This window comes from Centropristis striata, chromosome 5 (assembly GCF_030273125.1).
Source record: "Centropristis striata isolate RG_2023a ecotype Rhode Island chromosome 5, C.striata_1.0, whole genome shotgun sequence".
NCBI lineage: Eukaryota > Metazoa > Chordata > Actinopteri > Perciformes > Serranidae > Centropristis > Centropristis striata.
Window position 1 is genome coordinate 26,072,578 of NC_081521.1, and position 20,070 is coordinate 26,092,647.

Sequence of the window (20,070 nt, forward strand, 5' to 3'; positions counted from 1 at the left end):
GTGAATTTATTGATAAAATCATCTTTTAAGCTTTGGTTATGTTTCTGTTTTCGTCAGGTGTTGATCTCTGAGGGTCTGGGCAAATACGCCAGGGACCCCAAGTTTGTTACAGCAACCAAAAACGAGATTGCAGACGCCTGCGAGATGACCATCGATGAGATGGAGAGCGCCGCCAGTAACCTGCTGAACGGCAGTATGGGTAACGGCAACAATGAGGGAACGGAAAGCGCTGGCTCGGACACACACGCCACCGCGCATCTAAGAGACTGCAGTATCCGTGATTACAGTGACGAGGAGCCGTACGTGGTTCTGAAATGCGAGGAGGACCTAACGGACGAGATGATATGCATCACGTCGCTATAGCAGCGGCTCACACAGGATTATTTAGGTTTTTTCAATTGAATTTCTACAACTATTCCACAGTGGGGGGACGTCTCAGTTCAGAAGCGTCCTGTAGTAGACAGAAATATAAAAATGGATGGATAAGAGAACAAAGTGCCTTGTTTTCTCTTTCTGTGAAGTGGAGAATGGAAATGGAAACAGATGGCTATACGGAAAAGCTGAGAAAAAGATATTGAAATCAGATGGAATCATCTACTTGCCAGCCTGCCTGCCTCTAAGCAGGAATTCAGGATACTCTTTAGGGTGTGTTTTTGATTTGTTTAATTCATACAACAGGTTAACCTGCCAGCCTCACAAAGCCAGCCTAGAGCTTGCCAAGTTAGTTTCACAACAACACCCACTGAGGGTCGAGTTTGTTAAAATACTGGCTGTTGCATCACAGTATGGATGATGTGCAATCTGTACTTTTCCATTTATTTTTTATTTATTTGTACGGCAGCACATGGATTTTAAATGAAACAGCATCTCGTAAGGCTTTAATTTGCATCCACATTGAGTGAACAATATCAGCACTGTGGGCCTTGTCATTGTTGTGCTACACTGTCCCAGATTTGTGTAACTTTGTATAAACAAGGGCATAAATTGTACACTGTTCACTCAATAAGAAGAGCCAATAGAACAGAAAATATACTCCCAATTTAAGCACACTCAGAAAGTGAAGCTGGCTTTGCAAAGCTCCATTTGTCCCGCTGCAACATGTCTTTGGCTCTCCAATGACTCCCCTGTATTCAGAGTTTCATGTCATGTATATATAATGTGTGATTTTCACCTTTAAATGGTCATGGTAACAGACACTGGTTATTTACATTACATTTTGGCCTCCATGACTTCAATATTACAAAAACATATAAATTATTTTTTCTTTTGTTGATTTATTTCAGCTAATCTCAGCACAGAGTGACGATCAGGCTGATCTGGGTTCAGGGTGTTCGGGTTAAACGTTGCTCGTCTCCATACTTGACTTGAAAAGGAAATCACATATCACTAAAAAAAAAAAAGACTTTGTCCTCAGGCATATCCTTCTGTTCCATGTGCACGCAGATTTGACACACACAAGCAAACCTTGGAATGTGTTTCCTCTGTCTCATCATCCTTCCCTTTTTTGCAACAACAGACAATAAATTACACTTATTTTACTCAACTCCATTACTTTAACCAGAGTGAAAACAAAGAAAGATTTCGGGGTGATAGTACAATATCACACTTTGTTTTCAAAGCCCCTTTAAAACTGTGAGGAGAGACCATTTCATTGTTACAAGCTTGGAAGAATATGCAAGAACAAAAAGTCATGAACATACAACAAACCGCTTGTTTACCGTGAGAAAAAGATTACAAAACATCTGTAGACACATGTAGGGTAATTGGTATGTTAAACCGCTGCAGGCGACTTTAATTAGGAATTTCCATGTACGTAATTCAATATCACCAACTACGATTATTGGTTTTGGTTTCACCAGTTGAGCAGCCATTAAAGCTGAATCATTCTTCCTGCAGCTGTGTGCTCATTTTCATGATGAGTCAAATTAAGGTGAAAGATCTACTACAAAATAATGTGAACGTACTACTCCCTGTGAAACTTCACCTGCATGTAAACATACAGTCATGGAAAAAATTATTAGACCACCCTTTTGCTTCAATTTCTTGTTCATTTTAATGCCTTGTACAACTAAAGGTACATTTGTTTGGACAAATATAACAATAACAACAAAATTAGCTCATAAGAGTTTAATTTAAGATCTGACATCTAGCCATTTTCCAAGGTTTTCATAATAACCAAAATCATTATCCGACTGTAGGTTTTTATGATCTGCATGTCAGAAATACTAACTAAATTGTATTTTAAAACTGAATAGAAACAGACAATCTTCACGCTGATTTGCTTATGTAGGAGGCATCAGTATTACGTTGAGGCCATTTCATGATCAGTTAAAAACTCATGATCAGCATTTTAGCGCCCTGTGGTATCTCCTCTCAAACTCACTGAGGATTTTGAATGGGTTTGTGGTTAAATGTCTGAAATAAGGTCTGTGGTTAACACAAGCTTAAGAGATGTTCGCTTTTTGTTGTATGACATAAAATATGTTAGTAAATACCCCCACTTGTGAATTGTATTTAAGTTAATAGGTGTCCTAAAAAAGGTGGTTGCTAACAAGTGGCTAAATGAGACTACAGTGGTTGTCGGGGACATTATGTCATCATGCCGAACACAAACAGGAACTCTATCACTAGTCCTGCAGCCTCTAGTTGTGTTTTTCAGAGCTCTTGTAGATTGTAGATTAGGTTAATAAACTATTTATTAGGCTATAGTTTCGCTAGCTTGTCAAAACCACTGGTTAGCTTATTGGAGAGCGTCTGAAGCTTACAGTCATGACATTCAAGTCGTGTGACCATGGTGTAGTTCACTATAGCATAACGTTAGCTTTTTACTTTCATCGGCTGCAGTAACGCTTCAAACATCATAAAAGTGGTGTTTATTTGTGTAAATGTGTGTTTGCCACAGAGTTTATTTTCTGCCGTGATCCAAAATCCAATGCATAATCCCGAAGATGAATTCTCAATAGACCCCATGTCGATGCTAACTTCTGGGTTAGCCTACAAAAACACGTCATTTCGTTTGCTTTCTTTTTGCCATTTGCCATTTGTCTACATGTTGTACTGAGAATATATAAAGTATATTTGTGTTTTTGGAATGAAATGATTGATGTCAGCTGTGGCCTTGTATTTGTACAGTTTCCTTTTTGTTCCCACACCAGTGTGAGCGCAAAACCTGTCCAGAGCAGCTGCTGTTTGAAGGGAGAACTACACAACTGAACCTACTCGTAGATAAAAACACAATAAGGAAAAGCAACATTTCTCACCTACTGTTCTTCACATTTACTCCACCACTAATCCCTGTTTATCTCCCACTGCCAACTGGAATAATGTCTTCAGGTCAACTTCTACAAACCAACACTGGGTCGTGACAGGGCAATCTTTCTTTTTTCTGTTTTTCTCAATCTAAATACTATGTTTGATCTGTGCAATCAAAGGGCTCTTCAAATATGAAACCAAAACGAGGGGTTATTAAGTGCATTTACACGCACATCAATATTCAAATATTCCAGATACATTTTTCAGATTTAGGTTGTTGTTGAAGTGTACACGGTTTTTCGTGTCTGATGAAGGTTCATTCCAATATTGAAAAGTTGTATTTCTTGCAAACCCTTAACAGTGAATATAGGTTAATTTAACCTGAGCGGATATCTGGAATGTGCTCCGTACTGTATGTAGTGTAAATGCACTCATTCCTTATATATCACAGGTTTTAGTGGCCAGCTAATAAATATGCATTTTTTAACTGCATGTAAATTGTGTTTAACTACGAACTTTTGACAAATATTGTTATTACCTCTGTTACTACTCTGTGTGTTGGTTAGTGTGTCAGGGAAGATGTGGCAAAGACTGCATTTGCACAAAAACGATATTTAAAGATGTAATAATGTAAAATATATATATATATATATATATATATATATATATATCTGCAGTTTATAATAAAAATCTGATCTGAGATGCAGACTCACATCTCCAAAGTCAGCTAGGTGTTTGATGGGTGAATGTGTAGCAGAGAAAACTGATCAGAAATGAGTTAAGAATCACAGTTACCTCTTTAAAATCTATTCATTTTTGTGCGAATACAGCCTGAGGCTCTATTTTTCTGTTTTAGATTCTACTCACTTTTTAAAAAAAACATCTGAGTAATCACTTCAAAAGCCATATTAGGCACAGCGTCTTGTACAGTCAGATAGACACTCTGGTGATGTGGGGATCAAACCTGTGATGGTTTCTCTGATGAGAGAAACAGGTAATAATTACTAGATCAAAGCCCTTTATGACATAAAAAATCCACAAGTCATTCAGTGTTAACATTGATTGGATTTACAAACATCAAAGCACTGTATGACTTTGTGCAGTCCAGATTTACTTTGTGTGGATAAAACCAACATAAATCAGTGACAGCTGGATCATCTGCTAAGCATCAAAATTTAGACTTTTATCAAAAGAAGCCCAGTGACAAAAACCAACACAAAGCTTTGTTGTGCAACTGACAGCTTTATTTTTTTGTACTGTTCCACGGCTTTACAATGTATACAATCTGTACAGTGTTTGTAAAAAGTAAGTGATAAAGATTTCTGCTTTCTACCCATTTGTTGTATGGAATTTAAAGAAAACAAATATAGCTCTATTCTACTTTGTAGCATAAGTACTAGTACCTTATAGATTTTGTACCAATGGAAAACAAAAAACCCCATTTTGTACATTTGAAATCTTGATGATGAACCTGCTGAGGATTTTTGTAAGGATCACTGAATAAAGTCACGAGGACAAGGTCAGGGCGGTTTCTAGTGTTTGTTTACAATCAGAACAAGAAAAATAACATGAAGACATTATGGCTCGAATATGACAACAATTTCCCCTTTACAATCCATGTGTTCCTTCTTTATTAAGACACAAGTGATTTAAACATTCAAGTAACATTGTATAACACTGCATATAATGTAAACAATTATTGTCACTGTATTAAAGATACTTTATAGAGTAGTGCAAAGCTTAATACAATTCATTCTAGCACTTGGCTGTTTCCCTTAGAGCTGATAAAATAAACATGAATTTAATATAAATCAATATTTAATGCTTAAGATTTTCAGTGAAGCGGATTCAAATATGTCCTGGACACCAAATGAATACACTTTATCAGTAACACTGTTTATTGCGATAATATGTTTTTTTGATACTGTATTGATTCTTAAAAACGTATATCTTATAACTATCTTATAGGCACATATGGTATTATTTGATCAGTCATACACAATCATCTTCTCTGAAGCTTCTCTGTAAACATCCATGTTACATTTTGAAAAAAAATCTAAACACAAGTGTTCTGAACCAAAAGCTGCGAGCTGTAATACTTCATACTGCAGTACTGTCGTACTATTCCAGGTGGAGTGTTGTGACTTTTTTTTACTACCTGATCCAGACTATCTTCGTGTGATTGTCAAAGCTCCTGTATATAAAATCGTTCTACTGATGCAGAGATGCCTGCTTCGGAAATATGCGTCTCTTGATGAAAATAGGTGCTGCATTAAAAAATATTTTTCTTCTTTTAGTACGTCCTGCAGCTGTCCTTACAAAGTACATCCTAATGCATGCAGTTTGCTATAACTGGGATGCACTACTACCACATAGCATTGAACTTATATACTGCAAAATGCAATGTAGTAGGACATCCTGTTAGTGTTGGCATACTATATGTATGTTCTATGGTAGTATGGGTATTGGAATGCACAGTTAACAGTGAAAGAGGGAAGGCTGTTGGTATATCTTTAGAAAACCACTGCGGTCAGCCTCCTTAACTACCTGTGTTTGTCTCTGGTGTGAAACAAATAAACACTTCTCAGGAAGGAAGAGGAATGTTATCATACTGACAACTGATCTGACATAAACCACTTCTCTTATTTTCCCCAGAACTGTGACACATATTGACTTGATCTCAGGATATTGTGGTGATAAAAAAGTGTTCATTTGTTCAAGATATGTGAGCTTACTACACACAGGTATACACAAACATGTCAAAGTTGATTCATTGCTCGTAGTCAACGAGGTAATGCAAATGAAGTCAAATTTCCAGATGAGCAGTTTTGCATCATGTTCCCAGTGATCTTTCACAGCCACATGACATACCATAATGGAGCGCCAGCACACAACTGACCATAAATAAGTCAGACTTACAGTTACTAAAGACTTGGTATTTAGAACATAAGACTAAAGTTATTTTGAAAAAACAAGGAAGTGACAGAGCCCCTAAGGCAAAATTTCACATGGAAACTACTAAAATTACTTGTATTTGACACCATTATGGTCTTGAATTTATCGATCAGCCTTTCATAATTACTGCTAACCTGTGGCTACACATCTAAGCTTCCTTATGTGTGCAAATCAGGTGTGTTAACAAAACAACACACTCACATTATTCATTTACCGGGCAAAATTATGAACTACCACACAATAAACTGTTCACAAACTGTGTTGTGGTCTGTTTACCCTTTGCTGTTCATCTCTGTGTGTTGAGTGTTGCTGGTTGGTACACAGGAATCCCCGGGTCAACAAGAGGAGGGCGACCTTTGATGATGTCAGCAGTCTTCTCTGCTATCATGATGGTCGGAGCGTTCAGGTTTCCGCTGACGACGCTGGGCATGATGGATGCATCGACAACACGCAGCCCTTCCAGCCCCAGGACGCGCGTGTTTGAGTCGACGACCGCCATCGGGTCGTACGGTGAGCCCATTTTGCAGGTGCAGGACGGATGGTAGGCACTGTCAGCTTTCCGCCGAACAAAAGCATCGATGTCGGCGTCGGATTGGACCTGAGGACCGGGCTGGACTTCGGGGCCGCGGAACGGCTCAAAGGCCTTTTGGGCAAAAATCTCTCTGGAGAGTTTGACACACTCCCTGAACTCCCACACATCAATATCTGAGAGGAGAAAGGAAACGAAAATTCAGTCAAAATGATCAGCCTTATCCCATTCAACTGAACTCCAGGCTGCAACTAATAATCATTCTCCACATTGCTGAGCTACACTAATATTTAGAGTAACAGTTAGTACAAATCTTTTAAACATATACTATGCATATTTTCCTAAAAAAAACAGAGTGATAGTTGTGTTTCCACCATAGTCGAATACCCTGAATGAGGCGGGTCTCCCTCACCAAAATGCCCCTAATTTGAATGTGAGCTGGCCCTAGCGGCAATTTGACCGGCTGTTTTTTGGCCCTGTCAAAGAACAGAGCCATTTTTCGCCCCTGAAAAAGCCTGGTTGCTGATTGGATAGAACGCTAAGGGGGATGTGACGTGCTAAGCAGGATGTGACGTAGTACTACACAACAACACACGCCATTTGTAAAAGCCGGCAAAGTATCAAGTAGTCACAAGCGAAACATGAGCCCCTTTCATAGTGTGGTCCAGCAACTGTCCCACTACATTGCTGGAAATATCAGTGCCAGCTTTTCGCCTTAGGGCGTTCATAGTGATCCAATGAAGGCGTGATATTCCACCCTTTCATAGTGCAGTCTGGCATCGCGGAATGACCGGACACTGCGCACAGTTAGCGATGCCGGTTAACTCATGATCAGTGGCGGACACTTTGTGCACAGTTAGCATGCCTGTTTGTTTACAGTAAGCGGCGGACGCTGTGCACAGTTAGCGACGGCGGCCGCAGCTGTTGCACAGGCTGTCAAAACTGTCGTTAAAAGATTATGCGATGATCGAAAACCATACGTCACCTCCGGAGTCTCGGAAATCCCTCTGGGGTAATTGTTGTAATGGAGACACGCCGAGTGAGCAGCCATTTCAAAGGGCGTGGCCTGAGATTTTCCCAGTGGCCACTCTATAGACTCTTTAGACTAGACAAAAGTATTGAGCACAAAGCTATGAAAACAGTGGACACAGCTAGAAATATTGAGAGTCAACTCGGGTTTGCTTTTACTTTCCTTGAGTCGAGGAGGGGGGCCAAGCGTGAATATTGTGTTGACAAACCATAATCGACAGTTCCTGCACAGCATGCCTTTAAATTAAAATGATCCTTCAAAATAAAAGCTCAGCCTTCAGAGGGAAGGGTCAAAGCTAATTAAAAAGCAACATGAGAACTAAGCAGGTCTCGTAGAAAGTTGGGCTCTCTTGGGAAGAAGCCAGAAGTTGTCAAAACCTTGGATGGTGGATATGATGGATTTGGTTCAGTGACTGAATCTTACCAGTAGAGAGATAGTTTGGCTGGATAATCGGGTGATCCAAAGGGTTGGCGCTCTTCAGCTTTAGCCAGCCCGTACTGGTGCTTCTCATAGGTCCGACATGAACCTAGAACACAAACAGAAACAGTCATTTGTGTGGTGTTTTATATTCACACTTACATACTATATGGACTTAATTTGAATCTGAATAAGCTACTCAAATAATGTGATAGAAACATATCTATTTTTCAGGGGAAAATATCAAAAATGTGTTCTCATTTCTTCTGTTGTGTATCTTCTCATTATGTTTTTTTTTTACTGATTGATATCGTTATGGAGGGCCACAAGATAAAACTCTCAAATGGTTACCACAGAGCACCATACACCTGTTTTCATTTGTTTGTGCATGTGCGTGTTGTGAGAGAGAGACAGAGAGAAAAAGGTGGAATAATTGCATGCATGTTGCTGGAAGTTTTCGTCAGCCTTTAACTCACTCAGGCTGACCGGAACATTACAAGTTGCTGGCTATGACTCAGGAAAACTCTTTTCAGAGGAAGAAGTGACGGAGTGATCAGTCACTGTATCTTCATTCAGATAGAAGTAAAGAAGAAGGTGTGCGTCATATCAGAAGTCACAACTTATCTAATATTCACTGACAATGCAACTGTTGTGTGCTTCAGAATTATTCAATATGGATTTCCCCCAAACTAATGTGTTATGTGTAGAATTCCCATCAACAAAAACTGAACAATATCTAACTGTTTATCTTTGGAAGGGGATCCGACAGTTGATTTATGAGGTATGGGGATGTGGAAATACATTTTATAATCTTTAAAATCCTTTGTGTAATTATACAGGGAGTGCAGAATTATTAGGCAAATGAGTATTTTGACCACATCATCCTCTTTATGCATGTTGTCTTACTCCAAGCTGTATAGGCTCAAAAGCCTACTACCAATTAAGCATATCAGGTGATGTGCATCTCTGTAATGAGAAGGGGTGTGGTCTAATGACATCAACACCCTATATCAGGTGTGCATAATTATTAGGCAACTTCCTTTCCTTTGGCAAAATGGATCAGAAGAGGGACTTGACAGGCTCCGAAAAGTCAAAAATAGTGAGATATCTTGCAGAGGGATGCAGCACTCTTAAAATTGCCAAGCTTCTGAAGCGTGATCATCGAACAATCAAGCGTTTCATTCAAAATAGTCAACAGGGTCGCAAGAAGCGTGTGGAAACACCAAGGCGTAAAATAACTGCCCATGAACTGAGAAAAGTCAAGCGTGCAGCTGCCAAGATGCCACTTGCCACCAGTTTTGCCATATTTCAGAGCTGCAACATCAGTGGAGTGCCCAAAAGCACAAGGTGTGCAATACTCAGAGACATGACCAAGGTAAGAAAGGCTGAAAAACACCCACCACTGAACAAGACACACAAGCTGAAAGGTCAAGACTGGGCCAAGAAATATCTCAAGACTGATTTTTCTAAGGTTTTATGGACTGATGAAATGCGAGTGAGTCTTGATGGGCCAGATGGATGGGCCCGTGGCTGGATTGGTAAAGGGCAGAGAGCTCCAGTCCGACTCAGACGCCAGCAAGGTGGAGGTGGGGTACTGGTATGGGCTGGTATCATCAAAGATGAGCTTGTGGGGCCTTTTCGGGTTGAGGATGGACTCAGGCTCAACTCCCAGTCCTACTGACAGTTTCTGGAAGACACCTTCTTCAAGCAGTGGTACAGGAAGAAGTCCACATCCTTCAAGAAAAACATGATTTTCATGCAGGACAATGCTCCATCACACGCATCCAAGTACTCCACAGCGTGGCTGGCAAGAAAGGGTCTAAAAGAAGAAAAACTAATGACATGGCCTCCTTGTTCACCTGATCTGAACCCCATAGAGAACCTGTGGTCCCTCATCAAATGTGAGATTTACAAGGAGGGAAAACAGTACACCTCTCTGAACAGTGTCTGGGAGGCTGTGGTTGCTGCTGCACGCAATGTTGATCGTGAACAGATCAAAACACTGACAGAATCCATGGATGGCAGGCTTTTGAGTGTCCTTGCAAAGAAAGGTGGCTATATTGGTCACTGATTTGTTTTTGTTTTGTTTTTGAATGTCAGAAATGTATATTTGTGAATGTTGAGCTGTTATATTGGTTTCCCTGGTGAAAATAAATAATTGAAATGGGAATATAATTGTTTTTTGTTAAGTTGCCTAATAATTATGCACAGTAATAGTCACCTGCACACACATATATCCTCCTAAAATAGCTAAAACTAAAAAAGCCCCACTCCAACTTCCAAAAATATTCAGCTTTGATATTAATGAAACTTTTGGGTTCATTAAGAACATGGTTGTTCAATAATGAAATTAATCCTCAAAAATACAACTTGCCTAATAATTCTGCACTCCCTGTAATTGCTCTGTTGCATCAGGACCCACCACAACCATAAACTGTGTTCCTTGAAAACTCCAGAAGTCAGTTTTTTTTAATCAAATCAAAATCAATTACTTTATTTATCCCCGAGGGGAAATTCAGTTAGTCACAAAACAAACCTGCCCATTCTTTAAACACAAACTAAGTAAAGCCTCTGTGGCATGCCAACAGAAACCTCATGTCAGGATGAACATAATTGTAACTTTCTCAATGCAGGGATACTGCAAATTAAACACTCCACTGCTCCTTAGGAAATATCTGGGAAGCGCCTGATGTTTGACTAAATGTCTCAGGTAATTGTAGTTTTCAATGGAACGGCACATGACCCTATAACCACTTATCATGTTAGTTGTGGGTGGATTGGTGGGTTAGTTCCAGTGAGTTTATACATCACTTTTTTCCTTTGAATTTCCTGGGATACACTATTGACAAAACACACACAGACACACATTTCCCTGTAAGATCAAATGTAACCACAATCATACATGCTGGCACACACACACAAAGTCAAACCCAAACAACTTGTGTATTACCAATTAAACTTCCCCCACATTTTCCACCTGCACACAAAACCCAACATTTCCTAAACACACACCTGATACGCCTCGATCTTAGAGGCAACTCGTCCGTGGTCAATGACCTGCGAGGGCAGGAAGTGAAACTGGATGTCAGGGTGTGTGACATGTGGCCGACTACGGATGAACCCTCCGCTCTCCAAGTGGGCTGATGCTCCATAACCTATGGAACAGTGGTCATGATAAGTGAGATGGTGGGACACTATCTTCATACAGCCAGTATCTGTCTTGTTTAACTCATTAACAGATGACACATACTTCATTCGTACACTCTGAGCGTATGTATTGACAATGTGTGTGTTTGTGGGCTCTGTCTTGTCTTGTTGTGCATATGATGCCTTCCAACAGTTATGTATCAAAGTTTTAATTAGAAAGGTGTGGCTGGACTTGTGCCACTAGAACACGTCCACACACAGCACCAGCATTTCCATTAGTGTGCAATGAGCTAATCCACCAGAAAATCATTTGTGTTATATTGTGTTTTGTTTTAATAGCATGTAAGATAGGAGTGTTAGAATGCTAGAATGTTAGCAGTGCCTTCCCTAAAGCTTTCCTGGCTGTTTTTTCTTTGGAGGGAGGAAAACAGCTGTTTTTAGTGTTTGACTTGACTTGAGCTTAATTTAATTTATCTGCATTCAAATGCAGAGAGTAATCAGGTCAATAAGTCGCCTCTCAATTCCAACACTTCGTCACAGCTCAAGTTACTTATCGGACAGTAGAAGAAATAGAGGAAGTCTGGGCCGGATATCCATTATCTGGATATCCACTGGCTTCCAAAAACGATCTTTACCTGTACCTATCCATATCTGATATTTCTTGTATTATTAATAAGCACTGCTTACAAGAGATTTACTTGAAGTTTAGTGATGAAAACCCACAGAAATGCACTATTTTTGCAGAACATTTGGGAGGTGTGCTTTAGTAACCTGTGAACCGGGTGAACCACTCCAGGCCTATCTTGACCATGTGGAAAGGTTTCTGAGACTTGTACAGGGTAATAGGCTGAGTGCACTGCTGCTGGACGTACAGCTCCAAATGATCCTGCAGGTTACTGCCGACACCTGAGAAACAACAGAGACAAGAGAGGAGGACAAAGAGAAGCATAAATACCTATCATTATAATAAAATGCACTCTAGCTCCTGTCTTTTTGTTAGCATGAAGCAGGTGGAAATAACTAATTCTGTCTGTCAACCCTTTGAAATTACCCAATTTTCTGCATTAATTTTTGCAGAAAACTAGGTAGTTTCAAGGGGTTTTGATACTTTTCCTTACCACTGTATATATTAAATAAGCTGGGCAAAACGCTATAAAACCTGCATCTTCAGTTGATAAGGTTAATTTGTTCCTTTTTTCCAATTTCAGTTGTGCTTTTAGGCTTTTTAAATGCTTTCATCTTAAGGTGCAGAGAATGTACCTGGTAAGTGCTGAACCACAGGGATGCCCAGTTGTTTAAGGTCATCAGCATTTCCCACCCCAGACAGCATGAGAAGCTGAGGGGAGTTGATGGCTCCTCCGCTCAATATCACCTCCTTATCTGCAAACGCCTGAGGAAAGACCACAAATACTGATAAGTGAATCATTGAACAAGAATCTAAGGCCCTACAAGCGGCAACGTGAGCAGCCACAGTAGTGCTTTGATATAAAGGTCAGCAAGAGAATGAAAATATGGAAATGTCAACGCTATGGTGATACAAGAGTCAGTGGCAAGTCAGCTGCAACATGAACATGTATGCCACATTCATGACAAAAAGATTGTCAAGCTTCTTACCGGTTTTAACAGACGACATCACATCTGATTTAAGCGTCTTTGCACTGGAACCCTGTTCGTTTTAGGATCGATTTTAAGATTTTACTGATCACTTTTAAAGCTCTTTTAGGTCTGGCTTCTAGCTATTTAAGAGAACTATTAACTCCATACGAGTGGACCCGTGTCCTTAGATCCTCGGGTGGCATCCCTCTGACCATTCCAAAGTCAGAACTGAAAACCAAAGGTGGCCCGGCTTTCTCCACCAGAGCGCCCCGACTTCGGAACAAGCTGCCCAAGGAGATAAGGGTTAGTGACTTCCTTTAAATCACTTCTTAAAACCCACTTTTATAGAATTGCTTTATGTAATGCTTTCTATCTCACCACTCCTTTTACTTCACTTTTTTTTTGTCTTCACTTTTTACTTTTTTACTCCTTTTACCTTTTATTTTCTGTGTATCTGAGAATGTCTTGTGATTGTTCCTGCTCTGTCTCTTATTGATTTTCTTTTAACGTAAGAATTGTTTTAAGCCTTATGGAATCATCCTCTCTGTGATTTAACGCTCTCTGTCGAAGCACTTTGTAAACTGCTGTTTTTAAAAGGTGCTATATAAATAAAGTTATTATTATATTATTAAGTTAGTTCTAAAATTGAAAACTATCAATATCTTGGTGCTACTAGAGGAAAAGTCGTAAGAGTCATTCTTTGTACAAAATGTTGAGCCAAACCATCAAACAGCTGTTGAGATATTTAACTCTGAACCATAATGGTGGACCAACAGACCAACATTGCCATCCATATCCACAATTCTTGCTTTCCTTTTTTAATATTTCTTACAACATAATATTAAGGAAATTCTATCTATCTTACTCTTTTCTTTTCTCCGTTCTGTGTGTATTCCACGCCCACAGCACGGTTGCCATCAAACAGAATCTTGGTTGTCAAGCAGCGCACCTCTGCTTTCAGGTTGGGTCGATCCAGGGCAGGTCTAAGGTAGGCACTGGCTGTGCTCCACCTCTTCCCTGGACATATTTAGACAGAGTAGGATGTAGATTTTGATACAAATATTAAAATGATCGGTTTACCAAAGATGGATACATTTTGTATTAGGGTTTCAAATGTTCTCAATGGCTGTTGGTTATAGTCATTCCTTTTTCTTTTAACCTTTATTAATGGTCATGTCCATGAAGCCCAGGCCCTCCTGTTGGTGCCCGTTCATGTCATCAGTGAAGGGGTATCCTGCCTGCTGCCCCGCCTCAATAAAAGCTTTGTGAAGGGGATGGTTGGTCTTCCCTCTGGATACATGGAGAGGTCCGCTGCCTCCACGGTACCTGAAGTACACACAAGAAACACACATATGTGTCACCGAAAGAGCAGTTCCATTTAAAAATGCAACTTGTTGATGGGAAGCGTGTATAAATGTTCAATGATTAACATTGCATTGATATTTATTATTTTGTTACCAGCAGTGCTGTTGCTGTAGACAGCTTGGTACACCTGCATTCATGTTGTAAAACAATCTATATGTTTCTACAAGCCATCTGTCCAGAAAACAATTCCCAAAGCGATTTCATTTAAATATTTGACACATTAAAATAAAGGAATGTGAGAATGTGCCAACTGGGACTGACTTGAACTTCTAATTCTTGCACATGGATACTGTATCTGATTTGATTAAGCCTTTCCATGCAGTCATCACCCAATCGCGTGCGATACATGCTTCATAGAAAGTCACATTTGTTTCCAGACCGCACACGTTTTTATCATTCTCTTCATTTGCATGTTTCCCACTTTGTTGTGCTGAAATTAGAATAGTGACGCACTGCGTTTGATCTTTAATGCTCATGTGACCAGCTTCTGTGTGATAAGATCTTCACTATGCCACAGCACATTTACATACTATTCCATTCACCACCCAGAATGCATTTTGAAGCCTGGTGAGAGTTAGGGCCCATACATATTAGAATGATTTGAACATAAGTCAGAAAGTACATCCAAGAGCCTTTTGATATATAATTTCCTACAGGTATTTTTATTGTTAGGTACCTGTTTTCTCCCAGCTCATGACACTGAGCTTTCTTAAAGTAAGGCAGACAGTGTTCATAATCCCAGCCCTCTGCCCCCTCTCTCTGCCAGCGGTTGTAGTCTTCAGCGTGTCCACGGATGTACACCATGGCGTTGAGCGAGGAGGACCCGCCCCAGACACGGCCCCTTGGCCAGTACATCACGCGGTTGTCCATGTGGGCCTGAGGTAACGTGTGGTAGAACCAGTTATACCTTAGGAGAAATGAAAAGAAATACAGCATGCCATCAAAATAGAACCAATAACTGTCTTCTAAACATGATTATATTGAGACTGCTGTCAAAATACTCATATATATACTTATGAGTATAGTCAAATTCAAGCACTTTATTTTCAAGGAGCATTTTTACACCCCTTCAGCACCTTACAGCAAAGGTAAACAAAAAAAAAGTATATAGTTCATACAGTATACTTATTTTAAAGATGACAAATTTTAAAAAAAACACAACAGGTTTCATGTACATGTTCAACTGGAACCATGTTGTATATCATTTTTTATACTCTAAAATAATATGCAATAAGTATATTGCTTGCTTTATTGCTTGGCTAGTTCATTCTCAGAACATTAAAGTAATTTGCAGAGACAAAAACCAACATGTGTCAGCCAACACATGCCTTCATATGGGCAAACAGAGCACAAGCATTCACAGGTGGTATAAATAAGGTTGGAGCTCAGTGGGTGGAGCCCCACAGTGAATCAATTAACTTTTGTCTTTATATTGTTATATCTACGAGTCTGTGCTTTGTTGTTTGCCATCACGGTCACTTTTGAGTGCACTGTTTTTATGTCTTAGGCAAAGTAACACCTGTAATTTGTTGTCTCAGTAGTTCATTGATTCACTGTGGGGCTCCACCCACTGAGCTCCAACCTTATCTATACCACCTGTGAATTCTTGTGCCCATCTTGCCCATATGAAGCCATGTGTCAGCTGAAACATGTGGGTTTTGTCTCTGCAAATGCCTTTAATGTTCTGAGAATGAACTAGCCAAGCATGAAGGGCTTTGAGGGGTTTTGTTTGTGAATGTATTTCATGTGTTGGCTCAAACATGTTTGTTTTCTCTGCAAATTATTTAAATATTTTAATAATTTTAACTCCTACATATAGAAGAGTTGCCTTAGTGTTTTCCCTCATGATTTCTACAACTCCCCACTAAAGTGCACCCTCTGGTTCACTGTTCTCTCTATGAGTGCTCGGTTTTTCTATTGTACATTTCTAGAAACTCTAATCATATTTTTTCTTTTGCAATGACAGAGCAAATTTCTTTCTTCAATATTTTTTAAAAACTAAGTGCAGTCCAGAGCATGATAGTATTTTAAGGTGGAGATTTGGAGGGCTGACTTGTTGGTAAAAAATTCAAAGCGTTGCATGTCAATTTTCTACATTTGAGTTATTCTTTTATGTTTGCATGCACTTGGAAACAGTGTATTGTGTCCTAATAAATGACAAGGCAAATAAAACAGTTTTGTACATCAGCCCCATAACATTTCAAGGGAAATTATTAAAATACTGTACTTGTCATCACAGAGGTTGTAGGTCAGCGCAGCTGGCATGTGGATCTTCCATGATAGTCGTAAGTTGCCTAACACCATGTCCTTTGGCCCAGCCTCCAGCTGCAGTACGGACTCATGAGCATCCTCGCTGAGCCTATTGGCAAGGACGCAGCCCGCTGACCCTGCCCCAACAATGATATAACTGTAGGACGGTGTTTTCTGATTGACTGTAGGTGATGCTGAAGTGTTCCAACTAGCAGCAGTGGCACTAAAACATCTGTAATGGTTAAAGGAGGAGTGGCCCATGTTTCTGACAGATTCTGGCAAACTGGTAAACAGGCACCTGCCATCTCTCATGAATCTCCTACAAGTCACTGTCAGAACTCGTCTGGCTCCAGTTTGGCCTAGCGTTGCCAAAGACAACATCCTTGTTCAGGGAGGGCTGTCTTCATTCACTGTAAAACCACAACAAAACACATTAAATGACGCACTTGAGGGTGTAGGCTGGAACTCTGTGTTTGAAGAAGGGGTGTTTAATATCATATCATTCACAATTATACCGGTATATTTTTTTATGGGTAAAAAAAATGCGTATCGTGATATGGTAACATTCCTACTTCTTGATGTAGTGGCATAAGAGTTTCCCATTAATTACCTAGACTGTGGCGGCCCGCTATAGTCTCATGTGCTGTGCTAACTTCATATTTCAAGCTACTGAAAGTATTTGTAGCCTACACTATTCATAATATGAAGTTATTTGGCGTTGTGTCTCTGCTCAGCAGAGTGTCTGTCACCCGAGCACCTCAGAGGTCCAAATAGTCCAAAGACACTGTTGCACTATGCCGTTCATTAGCTGCTGGGTAACATTAGCTAACAATTAAAGTTGTTTTAATCACAAAAAGCTACTATTACTTCCTGCTGTAAACAATGCAGCTATCAACATAAGAGCAAACAATCCACCACAGAATTAACAAGAAGACTTTCAAAATAAGACGCCTTAAATAAAACATAAAAGAACCCTTATTTTCCTTTACAAAGAAAATTTAAAATAGGCAATGATTAAGATCAGTGTATATTATGGAATAGTGGCATTAGAATGTGTAAGAGGCAACAAATTTGGGCTTTTACGAGAAAAAAAAATCTCCAGGGGGGAATGGCCCCAGACCCCCCGAGCCAGCTATTTTTCAACACTGTCTGGCTACTTCATGTCCTAGTGGAAAGCCCTGTTGACTGTGAAAAATGTGATGTGAGGTGCTCACATTTAGCTCTCAAAGTGGACATGATTGGCTGCCTGACCCCCTAGATGGTTATTTTTTTTATTTGCTAGGCCTAACAATCAAGAGTCAAGAGTATTTTTTTTGTATTTGGCAACTGTTGAGATTTGCAATTTACACTACATTTAGATTTATGATTACTTTTTATTTTGTTGTACTGTTTTTATTTATTTATACAGACTAAAAAATAATTTTCTATATATTTTCAGTATTTTTTTATATCGTCAAGTATATCGTTATCGCAAAAATACTGAAGTACATGTGAGGTAACACTCATTTGCATTTATTAACTAATACTCCAGTCACACCTTGTCCTTCTGTCAATATTGAGTCTTACATGGAATTAAATAAACGTAAACAAATGCCCTGGAGTCATTTGTCATGCGTCTCTCTCCTAGTAGGAATGAAATGCTCCCCTTACTGTGGTCTCACGTTGTGATTTAACCTGATATACCCCCAAGATCATTAACAAAAACATCTGCATGCTTGTTGTGTTTGTGTGTGAGTGAGTGTGTGAGAGAGAGAGAGAGAGAGAATATCATGTCTGCTCTAAGTAAAAGGTTACACAACTAGGCCACCAAAGCCTACAATAAACTGTCTGGTCTTGTAAATCATTTATGTAAGGGCTATTCAATATTGTTTTTACACCATAGAGAAAATGGAGTCTCCTCGTTCAGGACAAGGCAGGGATATATAGGTCAGGAGCGAGGCCGGCTCTACGCAGGGGCAAGAGGGGGCCGAGCCCCCTTAAATAAATGTCTTGCCCCCTGAAATCAAAATTTTAGAAGTTGAGAAAGCACCTTGTTATATACTCACAAAATTAATATACATTACAATTTGACAAAATTATCTGCAGTAGCGGAAAAATCCGCCAAAAAAGGGACACACGATTGTTGGTTGAAATCTGTATGAAGGATGTTTTATTTTATTCATTATTTTATTTTTATTTTTCAGTTTCCCCCCCCTGAGGGACTGCCAACTTATTGTTGTCAGGGGGGTTTGCGTGCCTCAGTGACCTTAAGAGCTGAAGACCAGCAGGAGCTTAGTCTTCAGGTGGGACACCTGGACATGTCTGAAGGTAGAGGCCTGACAAAGTGCAATCCACTTCTCCAGGTTGGGGTTGGACACATAGACCCCTTTCAATGAAAAAAGCATCATTACTATAAGCACAGAAAAAAAAGTGCTGGAGCATGATGTGTACACATGGTGCCCCCTTCACATTTCTGACTGCCCCCTCATATGCCTGCATAGAACCGGCCCTGGTCAGGAGTCTCAGCAATAAACTAGCCTCTCTGAGCTCAAAAACGGTTTAAAATGTCGGCAAATACTTTCTAATTAACTGAGAAACAAACCATGCAAAAGTGGGAAAGTGCATGGTTTCTCCAAGCTTCACTAACTCGTGTCTTAATGCTAGTCTGAATTAAATGTTTACGATAAAAGGCAAATTTCGCAACCGATAGCTTATCAGTCTAGGGTCGATAGGTCTGGTACAGGACCGAGCTAACGTTACATTTTAGACACATTTCTGCATGGTTAAAACCTAGTACAACTGCTTCAAACATTTACAAACGCGTTAAAGTTGTATTTAAAGTCTTAAAGGGAATTGTGTGGTGTTGACAGCACTGTTGGGAGACTTTTTTTTTTTTACTGGACTTGGCGTCAGTTAACCGTTGCGTTTGTTTATGTCGTCCAGTTCACAGCAGGACATGGAAATACGGCTACTAAAAGTAACTTTACAAACTCCGGTTAATATAAAACGAGGTGGTTCCCGAGTAGTTTAAGGCCATCACAAGTCACTGAATAAAGCTCTAGGAAAAGTAAACCTTACCTTTAAACTGGAGTGTTAACTTGAGAGACTATAGCCTGTCGTTTGCGAACAGTAACGGCGTTATGTCCTAACTGGTTTTCAAATATACCGATTCCTGTACGCGTGCACGCTTTGTTTTCAAAGGCGTTCGTCTTAAGTGACTATAGGTTTAGTGCTCATTTATACGATCATATTGCTGCACCATGATATGATATGAACTGCGACTTTTTACTAATTCTCTTTTTTTCCAGATCTTTATTAACAATGAAAGAAATACAGGCATTCGGTATATAAACAAGACATACAAAGAAAAATGTCAGTTACAGTATCTGTAGAATTATATATATATATATATATATAAAAATAAAATAAAAACATAATAAGGCACATAGGATATAAGGTGCTTCCCTTTATATTATTCTAGGGTTTCTGAAAATAAGTTTTTAAAGTGTATGAGAGTGCGTTCACATTTCTTATTTGACATCAACTCTAA

At 39.6% G+C, this 20,070-nt stretch overlaps 2 protein-coding genes across 2 annotated transcripts in view; one reads left to right on the forward strand and one right to left on the reverse strand.

The window, feature by feature from the left end:
• Positions 1–2,433, forward strand: part of cacna1db (calcium channel, voltage-dependent, L type, alpha 1D subunit, b) — a 120,445-nt gene extending 118,012 nt beyond the window's left edge. The window contains exon 50 of the mRNA XM_059333992.1: positions 58–2,433. Coding sequence (XP_059189975.1) covers positions 58–363 — 306 coding nt within the window. The 3' untranslated portion in view covers positions 364–2,433. The remainder of the gene's footprint in view (positions 1–57) is intronic.
• Positions 2,434–4,859: 2,426 nt separating this feature from the next.
• On the reverse strand, positions 4,860–19,748 carry chdh (choline dehydrogenase). The gene is made up of 10 exons (XM_059333989.1): positions 19,599–19,748; positions 16,519–16,951; positions 14,964–15,198; positions 14,086–14,248; positions 13,792–13,943; positions 12,591–12,720; positions 12,102–12,236; positions 11,196–11,338; positions 8,190–8,292; positions 4,860–6,912 (listed from the first exon to the last, which is right to left on the reverse strand). The coding sequence occupies exons 2-10, from the start codon at positions 16,920–16,922 to the stop codon at positions 6,494–6,496; spliced, it is 1,884 nt and encodes a 627-aa protein (XP_059189972.1). The 5' UTR covers positions 16,923–16,951; positions 19,599–19,748; the 3' UTR covers positions 4,860–6,493.
• Between the last annotated feature and the right edge of the window lie 322 nt (positions 19,749–20,070).

Bases quoted from the DNA above. Each gene is read 5' to 3' on its own strand.
- chdh (XM_059333989.1), bottom strand. From the start codon at position 16,922: ATGTTGTCTTTGGCAACGCTAGGCCAAACTGGAGCCAGACGAGTTCTG. The intron at 13,944-14,085 runs GTTAAAAGAAAA...AAATATGTCCAG, and splicing joins GGACATGACCATTAATAAAG to GGAAGAGGTGGAGCACAGCC. The intron at 12,721-13,791 runs GTAAGATAGATA...GTCTTTCCTCAG, and splicing joins AGAACGGAGAAAAGAAAAGA to GCGTTTGCAGATAAGGAGGT.